The sequence below is a fragment of the Cynara cardunculus genome, assembly GCF_001531365.2.
Source record: "Cynara cardunculus var. scolymus isolate 2C chromosome LG 4, CcrdV1, whole genome shotgun sequence".
NCBI classification, from domain to species: domain Eukaryota; kingdom Viridiplantae; phylum Streptophyta; class Magnoliopsida; order Asterales; family Asteraceae; genus Cynara; species Cynara cardunculus.
Window position 1 is genome coordinate 16,048,816 of NC_037531.1, and position 11,654 is coordinate 16,060,469.

The 11,654-nt window shown below is 34.8% G+C and overlaps 1 protein-coding gene across 3 annotated transcripts; it reads right to left on the reverse strand.

Moving 5' to 3' along the window:
- Positions 1 to 3,432: 3,432 nt before the first annotated feature.
- On the reverse strand, positions 3,433 to 9,037 carry LOC112510737 (protein PARTING DANCERS). 3 transcript variants are annotated; one of them, XM_025116057.1, is made up of 8 exons: positions 8,733 to 9,037; positions 5,592 to 5,716; positions 5,423 to 5,511; positions 5,260 to 5,355; positions 5,084 to 5,178; positions 4,615 to 4,655; positions 4,447 to 4,527; positions 3,433 to 4,021 (listed from the first exon to the last, which is right to left on the reverse strand). In XM_025116057.1, exons 1-8 carry the CDS (start codon positions 8,770 to 8,772, stop codon positions 3,872 to 3,874), a joined length of 717 nt encoding a protein of 238 aa, XP_024971825.1. In that variant the 5' UTR covers positions 8,773 to 9,037; the 3' UTR covers positions 3,433 to 3,871. The 3 variants fall into 3 exon arrangements, with proteins under 3 accessions (XP_024971825.1, XP_024971824.1, XP_024971826.1); XM_025116056.1 differs by having other exon boundaries at positions 4,447 to 4,530; XM_025116058.1 differs by lacking the exon at positions 4,447 to 4,527 and having other exon boundaries at positions 3,677 to 4,021.
- Positions 9,038 to 11,654: the final 2,617 nt, after the last annotated feature.

Consider the following 11,654-nt stretch of genomic DNA (forward strand, 5'->3'; position numbering starts at 1 on the left):
TCAAATAGCTAATTTGATACTAATATCGATATATTTTTGTCAATTTTTTATGATATTTTCAAACATATATTTTATTCAAAAATAAAAACATTATCGCTTTCTCAAAATCACATAAAGCCATATTATAACATCGATTGAGATAAAGAATACAATGAAATATTAAAATCACGATGTATCTCGCTGCATTGCGCGAGTACGCTTCTAGTACTATAGAAAACCAAACAGTTTTTTTTTTTTATTTCCATTCACATTGAGTTTATAAATTTGTCACATAGTTTCTTATGGTGTATAAACCCCGCTCTTTAATCGGGTTATATATGAGTGGGTTGATTGATTTTAAAACAGTTTAACAATCCGATCGGATTGGTATAATTTGAAAAATCCAAATCCGTCAAAAATATTTGAAGAATAATCTAAGCCATGTGAGTTGGGTTGGTCGTGTTTTAACATAATGGTTGCAGTACGGGATAATACTTTGCCATGTGAGTTGGGTTGGTTGTGATACGATTGTAAAAAATGATAACCAGTTGTTCGTAACGGTCATAAAGAAAATGCTAAGAATGTATTGATAGAAAATGCATGTAACATATAAAAAGGGTATTCGATTTTATCATGTTAAGTTGAGTTTATAAATACTGATTAAATTATAACTCAATATCGATTATTTAACAATTTGATATGGCTTCTGATTGAGTTATATTGGATTGGGTAGCCAAATGGGCCCGACCTAGGACTGAGATCAGGACCAACTCGGGCAGTCTGGCCCGGAACTGTGTGGGGCTGGTTGTTCGGGACCGATTACACTTTTTGTCAAAAAAGAAGGCCCGATCCAGAATCGGCTCAATTTTTCAAACATATTGTTGTTTTATTACCGATATCCAACGGCCATATGATCATTTTTTTTTGTCTCATTTACCCTCTATTCAATATGTATAAGTCATATGGTATATGGGTGAAGATATCAATTCACAAACGTTCACAATTCTTGTTATAATTCATGATTTTGACTTGTATTCTCGCAAAAACGTATTTAAGTGTATCTAATTGATCCAATTACATATTTTTCAAGTGTATTAGAATAACACTTTTGTATTCTTTAAAAAAACTTCAAACAACAAATTTATGTAAAAAATCATAAGACCGATTTACCTGGGACCGATCCTCATAACCGGTTACAAAGTACCTTAATAGGGTTACCCGGTTAGGAAGTTCTAAAATGTCGTTGAGCGTCAATGGGGACAGCAAAGACATTCCACATCAGCTCTAAAAGCTTTGCCATACCTGCAAAAGATTAGAACATGTTGCGGGAAAAAAAAAAGATCAAGGATTCAACCTCCAATCAGCATCTTGGGACACAACGTCGAAGGAAGATCAAAGCCAAGACAGTTAAGGTACTCTCGAACTGGGAATTTACCCAGACTAAATCTCCAAATAAAAATGTGCACCTTTAGAGGAACGAGTTTACACGTTGGGGTTACGACCCTGCTATCCGAGATACCAAAAACTTTCTCCTTGATAAGCCTTCTTAATTTGCTACCCGTGAAAAAACCGTCTTCGACTAGGAACCACCGCCACTTCACCCTCATCTCATGAACTGAGGAATCCCAGATTCATAAGCTCCTTGAGATCACGTCCAACCGCCGGGGTTCCCTACACCAATCTCAATTCCATCGAAGAGAACCCTCCTCCCGTACTAATTTGTTCCTAACCGAGACCCCCTTATTGTATAATAGAGTTGAAATAAAACCGGTCGTTCTGATTCTTTGAAACAACTTGATGAATTCAGTAGATCTTTTTAGGAGGCCCCAATGACCATATATCGAACCTATCCAATTTTTACAGTGCGATGGTTGGCTGTTTGTTTGATTCATATGAATATGATACTTCTATACGCAATCGATAGATTAGTATATTAAATTTGTCAATATCGTATACCAATAGTTTGACTATTTAGTGATGGATAAACCATTTCTTTATTTCGTACTTTGACTATAGAAGTTTCCATTTTGTTATTATCCACATCACCACCTTAGACAGCATTCCTGCCATACAGGTCCCATAGTCATCATGGGAAGGTAATTGAGCCTCATGTCGACAAATCAGCGGTGTCTAGGCTCGAATCCAAGACCTCACTCATGTGAATTACACAATTACACCAACACCTTTACCACTGAGAAAACAACATGAACAAAAAGTAGATTATCTTCTAAAAATGTGTATCTATACAACACATGTCGATTAAACAAGCTAATTGATCAAAATGTCCCACGTATAACGTCGACATAGACCCAATTGGCATCGTCTTTTAAACAATACATTAGAAGAGTATGATAACCACTGTTTATACAGATTGTGATCTTATTTATGAACTCAAACGTTGTAAATGTTAGAAATTTTAACTTACATCTCACATTGATTTGAATTTGATTTTATTGATTGTGATCCTCGACAAATTGTGCAGAAACTGACTTATTATAGACATTTGTTTATGATATAAACACATGGGATAAATTGCATGAAAAAATAATATACTTTAACTTGATTCCAATTCTTATTAACGAACTTCCAAAACTTTCATTTTGGTATCTAAGATATAACATTTCAAACATTTAAGTACTCGGATAACCGGTTGAATGATCTGGTATCCAACTCAATATTATTGGTTGGCGTAGTCAGTGACATGGAATTTTTTAATCTAAAATTAGTCTTCAACAGATCACCCGAGTTCTTAAATGCTTATAACTTTACATTTTAGGCACCAAAATAGAAGTTCTAAAAATATGTTATCCAAAATATGAATCAAGTTAAAGTACGTTATTTTTTCATGCAATTTACTCTAAAACATGTTAGAATTTCCTATGAACAAAGACTATAGATTTTGGTCCCCCAACTTTAGCTAGTTGTTAAGGAGTCGAACAAAGAATAAATGGGAGGTATACGGTTTCAACTTCAAACGCCGTGCAGGGACGCCCTGGGGCATGCAATTTACCTCTCCACAATGACCGTAGGTACAGTGGGGGCAATTTATTTCTCCACAATGACCGTAGCTACAGTGGGGGCACTCCAAAGGGTATCTATCATACCTTTTTGCAGAAGTACAAGGATTTGTACAAAAAGCTTATGGTGAGGTCAAAGGTTCAAACCTTATCAGATTTGAAAAGAGTGTTGAGTTCATTTACCGTATATAAAGGAATGAACTAGATATGGGCAAAAGGACCGGACTGTTCGGTCCAAACCGGACCTGTCCTGGACCAGACCATAATGTTATTAGGCAGGACCAGATCAGACTAGACCGCCGGTACTTAATCAGTCGAAACTTTTTTGAAACGGACCTGTCACTGGTACCATAAACAAGATTTTTATAGGACCGGTCCTTGCTCATCTCTACCATAAACAACATGTAACATCATCAACCAAGACGATTGCGCATACTAGAAACAGAAAGATCAACTAAACGATGATGGGAAAAGCGTTTTTACAATAGACCCGGATATCAAAACTCTAAATATCGGCAATTTGTGTACAAATTTTTTTGGTCTTGCGTTAACGAGCATACTACAGATGCATTTTGTTCTTGTGTATCTCTCTTTCTTTTCAGGCACTAAAGTTGCATACATGTTTTCTTATTGTGTATTCTAGTATCTAATGTCAGAAAATCAGTTATTGTCTCTAAACTCTTCCTAAAGCTTCTGAAATAGGCTTCCTGACTTGTTAAGTATATGCATCGGAGAGTTGATTAACATCAAAATAGGATTTTTCCAGTTCGGAAAGTCTAAAATCAAAAAATGGCGACCCGTGCAACTCTGGTCGCCACAAGATTCTGATACGGAAAGTAAGTGCAAAATCTATCTTACCAAATGCAACAGTCGGGTCAACTAATTCTGGGGCTGAGATAGACCTTGCAATCTCTGAAAAATTTTGAGATCATCTCGGCTTTTTCTGATGAAACGTCGGTGTTGTTAAGAATGTTCTCCTTCGATGCTTTAGCAATTGCTTCGATTGATCCTATCGTTTGAATTAGCTGTTGACAGTAAATAGATCACCAGAAAGTGTTCACAGGTGTTAAAGCATTTTTCAAAGCACATAGCCACTTGATATTAATACTTCTAGGCTAAAATAAACGCCGAAATGAATCAGAATACAACGAAGTTTGCCTCAGTGACGATGATTCTTTTTCCACAATTAGTGTAACAAACTTTCAATCATGCCTATTTCGTACCCATATGATTTGTAATTACTGATGACGTGGATGCCAAGTTGTCAAGATCAATTGTAATGGAAAACTATCATATCAAAATCAACCGATGTCAGGTAGACTAAAAACCCGTTTATGAAGTAAAATTGGTACGGAATAGGAAGAATTGAATGTTTGTTACACTAATTGAGAAAAAATATCATCGTTACGCTAAAATAAATGCATGGTCCTTAAAGTAGTGATATTAGTACCGCATTAGCGTCATGGCTTTCAAGACGGGGGATAGAGGAGACCACTCTGAGAAACACATCCATCCCTTGGACCGACCTCTCCTTCTTAAAGAAAAAAGAAAGCGGATAACAACGAGATACCTCTGAAAAAGGTTGGAAAGGAAGATAATGAACAGAATAGAAGCTTACCTCCGCTTTCAATTTGGATATGGCATCCTGCCTCTTGCACACTGTAGAACAGAGAACAATTCTTGTGACAACATAGCATCTCCCACAGATCCTCCAAACTCGAGATTTTGGAGTTTTTAACCTAGTTTTTCTCAAACAGGTCCTCCGAAATGGAGAAAGCAGGAGAGAGAGAGGATAAAAATCTCCAAAATTTGGAGAACCCTCCAAAATTAAATGTTGAAGAGAGCGAAAGGTTCTTTTTATTGTTCCCACCAATGAAGTTGAATGTATTATCATTTCATATAAAATTTATTTGAAAATGTGTTGGGATATCGATTCGATATTTTAATAGTATTATTAATGTTGAAATCTCCAAAAATGGAGAAACTATTGGAGTTGAAGGTAATTGTTTTTAAAGAGTTTAACTTTTGTTTCTCTATTTTGTTGAAATTATATAGAATCTCGCAAGCTTTTGAGCATGGAACCTTACCTCCACGAGCATGTGCTATTCTTACAATCTTCTCGAAACCCATCTCTAGATCTAGGGCTGGAATAAAGGTCGGCCTACCGATATCCATACCATATCTACATAAAACAAGATCACTTTCATGTTTGTTACAATTATGTTGACCCAGATTATGTGGAAAATAAGTGAGTGATCGTCACCTAAAATAAGAGTGTACAAAAGAATCATTCTGCTCCTTTGTTGGAAGGGTAATCACCACATAGAGATGTGCAAATTGACTCTTCAGTTTTTCAGCTCTGCATAAACTAAAATAAGATCAAAACGAACAAGCAGGAGCTACTTGAAAAATAAAATGTCAGCTACCTGCTAAAAATAGGCCCAGGATTGTCGCAGTCATAATTTATCACGAAAATGAAAGCCAGCGATAAACCCCCACAGTTAAAAATGAAATCCTGAAAGATGAAGATTTAATGCAAACTAGAGAGAGAGAGAGAGAGAGAGATAAATTGGTGATGAATCAGGTGGTCTTTACAGGTGCAATTGGCACAAAGTTTAACCGGAAGGAATTTGCACTCAGGAAGCAGGATATAAAGTTTATGAAGGATGGGTGTTGTTCGTCTCTCCATTTGCAACTCATCATGCAAACCCCACCAACACCTGTATTCATGCAAATCCCGCTTCATTACAATGTAATAACTAATAAAAGTAAAATGTTGTAAACCACTAGTAATTTGCTCATCATAAGGTTCCAGATAATTCAGCAAGTGTTCTCACCAAACGTTCTAATCTAATATCAATAAAGGACATTTCCGACCAGCCTAAGTAATTTCCTGATTATAACCATTTAGCACATCTTTTGTTTGGGCAGTGATAATCATTAATCATATCACAGTTACAATCATCGAACATCGTAGAATTATATACTAAAAATTGGCATATTTCTTTTGTAAAACAGTATGGCTAAAGGACATTTGTATTATGGTATTTTCCCACTAACTAAAAAATGCAACTTCATTTTCAATATCATTGCTTGCAGATCATGTTTTTATGCCAATAACCAAGGGTGTAAGTATTTCCTTTTTGAACTTTAGCAGATGACTGATCTCGAGCTACATGAGATATCTCCTGCCAACCAAACAACGTGTGTTCACTGTCACAAAATCCTTTTGGTTTTATGTCAAAGCTAAATTTAAATCTCAATTCGAACTTCTAAGGTCAGATTAAGATTAAGATTCTTCAGTACAGAATTGAATTCATTCTTCCTATAACAAGGCACTCATCATCAACGTTATTTTCCTTGTCCACCAAGAATGGAAGAGTCAAAAGAAACCATTGGGACCGTTTTGGACATGTCTATCGCTTTCTTGTTGCATTCACAGGTGCCAACATCTTTTTGTGGTTACTCTTTCCTAACAACTACATAGCTTATTGTCAGCAAGCATTCGCCAACTATAACAAACAAAACACATGAGTTTTTATAAAATGTCATTCTTAAATATTCTCATGTCAGATGTGTTGTTTACTTATTTTATGCTTCCATTCATCCTTCTGGCAAAGCAAGGACAAACAGAAGTGTTTATGGGTTATCTTCAACTAAAAAGTAAGTATTTTTATAGTCTTCCTAACAAAACAATTTAAATTGCTAGGCGTGCCAAATCTGTAAATATGTCTTTCACCCTGAACCTATTTAAGTTCACAAGTCCACTATCTTTATAGATACCCTTTTCTGCTCCTTTGTTACCTAACTTTTAACCGTCAATCTTTCTTCATCACATAATCTCCACAATTCAAATGCAACTGTTTACTTTTTTCCCACCTTTGAGTTCCTATTCTCACTACTTCTTCTCCATGCTCTTCCTAAAAGTCCTCTTGATGAAAGCATTTGCCTAAAAATCTACATGAAATTCATTTTCAAGACTCTCATCCTTCAATTCGTAGAGTTTCTCATAGTTTTCTCAAAAACCAAATTCGACGTTACTTGGATAACTTTCATGGGAGCCTGGTTGGGGGTAATAGGGTGGAGAATGGAAATGGAAATCGTTAATGGTGCCCTAATTTGATGCAATGGAATGGGTCATCATCAAATACAGGGTAATGAAGCATTCTGATGTGGCCCTTAATATACTCAATAGAAATTAGATGAGATAACGGGCTACGCATTATGATATAATACAAGGAAGAAACAGAAATGATGAACTACGAAACTCAGGCAGCAGATCTGAGAGTCTACCAATCTCTCCCAAACCACTGACAACCAGAATCATTTCCTCCCCTCCAAAACTCCACTCCTTCCCCTTTTTATTTACTCCCTCTCTCTTAAAAAACTCAGCATCTGGACCACAAGTGAGCTGCTATTCTCTAACGGTCCCCCCCCCACTTGCTGATGTGTCAAGATCTTCTTTCTTGCATGTCACCACCAACGGGTGGCCTAACACATTCCTCAACAAATTGGTAAAGNGGGGGGGGGGGGGGATTGAAACTCATTCCCATTTCCATTTCTAAGCATTCCCATCTCCATCCCCTGAAATGAACCAAGCGCCCCCTCAAACCAGTCAGTAAGTCTTATTGGACCTTCTCAATAATCTTAGTGTGCACATAGAACCACAAGACCATGACTTTACACACTATATGGAGTACAGGAGTCGAATTAAAGCTATAAATAAGAAATATCTTGCCCTTGAAGAAAACAAGACATAGGTTTTGGCATCTCTTCCCTTCGCAAGGAAGCTGTAAGCTGCAAGTAGGTTAAGAAGATCAAGAACAATCTCGATGGTTCTATAGAGATACACAAGGAAATGATTGTAGCAAAGGATTACACAAACAAGGGGAGTATTTTCAAAAATAGAGGTTCCCTGTAGCAGGAGACTTCTAAGTACAAGTTTGTTGATTTTTGTAACAATTTAAAATCAGGAAATACATCAACTAAATGTCCATAATGCCTATGTAGTAAACATACTTATCCTTCAAGACCATATGCATTGATGTGGTAATTACAATCTTGTTTGCAGGTTACATCTTTGTATGTGCTCAAACAAGCCTTGAGGCCGTGGTTATCTCAGATTCTCAATTACTACTATCTAGCACGGTTTGGATATACACAAATCTTATGCAAAATAAAATATAAGCATTCTTGTTTATGGTCATATTATGTAGTACTTGTTTATGTGGATGGCATTTGTCCACAAACACTTCTATCACTCATATAAAAAGGCATCAGATGATCAATTGAACATTAAAAATTTGGGCTCCATGTAAGTATTATCTTGGGATGGAGATTATGATGTCTCAATCTGGTCTCCATCTTCATCATGGAAAGTATGCGATGGGTTTGGTTCAACTATTGGACTTGGTGAATAGAATCCCCCTGCGGTTCCAGTGGATCCCACTGTCATTCTTGACATGACTACAGTCTACAGCCTAGTTTTACACATACACACCTCTCTACAGAATGCTAGTGGACAGGCTTCTTTACATAGCAAGAACTACGCCTGACTGTCCAAATTGCCTATCAAAGGCATACTTAGTTTGACCGCCCACTGTTATGGTGATTAGGTTTGTTTGTACTACTAAAGGACGAGATACATTAAATCATATAAAATGTAGAAATTGCATCATCTTAGAAATGTAACCAAATCTAAAACAATTTACCTAGTATTAGAGAAGAAAATATCACCTGAGTTACATACTGAATCGCCGTTCTGAGCGCGGATCATCGAGAGATTTCAAATTCCTACGAAATTTGCCAACTCAAAGCTTCCAGAATGAAGATGGATCTTCTGTAGTCGTCAAATTCAATCGGACCATAATCATTTCGCCGTATTCCGGTAAGCTTCGGAATTGTGCGAATTCCCTATACGCTTCTGAATTGTGCGTATCTAGTGAGGTGAGAAAAGAATACGAACCCCGAGCTTCCGAGGAGCACTGCAATGGAAGATTAGTGCAACAGCTTACAGTCTGAGTTTCAGTGATGGTGACGGACGAGAAGAAGACCGACTATACTGCCACCGAACACCGATGAGTTGTATGAGGAATCTGATTGGTTCTTGTTAAAAGAAAAAGGGGGGAAAACGAAAATGAAGGAAAATAGGAATAATTATTTGTGTTGTTTTTTATTTTTTATTTTTTTTTTCGCTCCCTTTTCTATCATATTTGAGGTTAAAATCAGTCTTACTTTTTGATAATTGTTGAATGATTTGACACAAAATTATTACGTGGTTAGAATGATTAAGAAATTTTTATGAAATCGTATAAAATAAAATATAATTGTTTAATAATTATTCAAAATGAAATTAAAGCATAATGGTAAGGAAGGTCCAAGATACAAAAGCATTCAAATGATTTTCGACTATTAAGAGGCTGAGTTTTTTTTGTCAAACAAGATTCACCTCAAACCAACCCAGATGTTGCCTAATGAAACTATTAAGAGGTAAACAAACAACCCTTTATTTTTTTATTTTTTTTCTTTTACCTCCTAAAAAACTCGATAACAAGAGATTTCATAAGAATCACAAACTAAAAGAATAAACAAGAAATGACGTGCATACAGAGATGATTCTTAACCGTTTCCTAAAGAGAATATGGTTGTTTTACCGTTCCCGAAGAGAAGATAGTTGTTTTAGGCAAGAGTAAAACGTCAACCGTAGCAGAACGTAATCAAAGCTTTCATCTTTGGCCGCTCCTTCGACTGGTTTTATTCATTCATAAACTCGCTTAAACGTTTTTTCTTTCGCTTTCCTTCGTAAAAAAAGATTCGATAAAACATTGCAACTCATATTTTAACAATAGGTTCAACTGAGAACATATTAATTTTACGAAAATACGATAACACTTTTATTACATATGATAATACATGTGAGGAGGGTTGAGGGTGTATGAATGACTTGACCAGCGACCAAGGTCGTGTCAAAGGTCGTCCACGACTCTAATTTAGTATCACGTACTATTGACTATAATAAAAGGATAATTTCGTCTTTTTGTAAAATACATGTGTTCATGTTTGAACCATTACCTAGTTATTTAGTAACATTTATTTAAAATAATATTACAAAAATTCGAGCTCGTAAAATATCATCGGACAATGTAACAACGATATTATGTGCTATCTTATATGAATAAACCAATGGATCCAAGGGTGGTGAGGAAACTTCTGTCACGAGCTAACAGAGTACGATATTCATGTCAAATGAAATAACAGTTATTTGATTAATGTTCACTTCCCCTCTCTCTCCAATTTCTTCCCTAGATTCCCTTGAATAAAAATCTTCTTGTGGCCACAAATGTTCAAATGCGGTGACTCCGGGCTATCTGCAAAGCAGGTGATCGCCCTTAGAATAGTCTGCTCGCATATCGAGTTGGATATCCAGGTTAATTAAAAAAAACCTACCAATTAATAATCAAAATAAGTAGAAATAAAGAATTAGATGTTTACATTTAAGCCTTGTTTGTTTTTTATAAAAAAAAAAAAAACCTTATCAACCTCTTACGTTTGATTCGTTAAGAGGTAGGACCATTCAAATTATTTGTTTTTTTTAGTTTTTTAAAGACAGTTATGTCTTATTGTCCTCTTATATGGTAAGAAGTAAACCAACTTCTTATTTGTCTCTCATTGTTCTTCAAACCTCAACAACGTCGTTTCTCAATTGATTAATCGTAATCAATCATTTATCTCAATCGATCATTACCTCTCTCAATTGATGTATTTTAATAGGATTTAAATGTGTTAAATACCATTAATGTCATATTTTCATTTAAATAAATACTAATTATATAATTTTTAGATGTAAATTTCGTAATGATGTTGAATAAATATGTGAACTTGTATAAATTTTAAAATAGACATTTATCAGTTTACAAAAAAAAAACAATCTTATTAATTTAAACTTCAGACTTCAACACATTTTAAAAAACGACACCTTATAATAGTGAAAAAATATTAACCATTCTATAAATTAGAATTAATACAAAAAAATTTATGCTTTTACCTATTTTGAAAACATAATTTGTGAGACTTTTATATATTTGTTTCATTTTGTCAATTTCCATTATTTTATTTATTAATTATTTAAATAATCAATATTTTTTCAAATACTCAAACAAATGATTATCTAATTGTTTGAGTAAAAAATTAATTACCAATATTCTTAACCGATTCCATACAAAATTTGTCATATATTTTAACTTACATAACGATTGAAACTAACAAGATCTCAAATCAAACCTTAAACGTATATTGTATTCAGATAAAATCATCCCGCTTATTTGATAGCATACCTACACACCACTTATTAATCATCTGATTATTATAACTTGAAATATATATATATATATATATAATTAATGAACCTTATTAATCTTTCATAAATATTTAAATCATAATAAATGAACTCTCATTATTTTCATAAATATTTTAATTTATTGGGTTGCATTGGTTGTACAAATGTGATGGATTGCATTTGAAACTAACCCTCTCCCTCTCTCTCTCTCTCTCTATATATATATATATATATATACTAGAAGCGTACTCGCGCAATGCAGCGAGATACATCGTGTTTTTAATATTTCATTTTATTATTTATCTCAGTCGATGTTATAATAT

Excerpts from the sequence above, each read along its gene's own strand:
- LOC112510737 (XM_025116056.1), bottom strand. The coding sequence starts at position 8,772 with ATGATCCGCGCTCAGAACGGCGATTCAGTATGTAACTCAG. Across the intron at positions 5,512-5,591 it reads ACTTTGTGCCAATTGCACCT|GATTTCATTTTTAACTGTGG; the intron begins GTAAAGACCACC and ends TTCATCTTTCAG. Across the intron at positions 4,656-5,083 it reads AATAGCACATGCTCGTGGAG|TGTGCAAGAGGCAGGATGCC; the intron begins GTAAGGTTCCAT and ends TCTGTTCTACAG.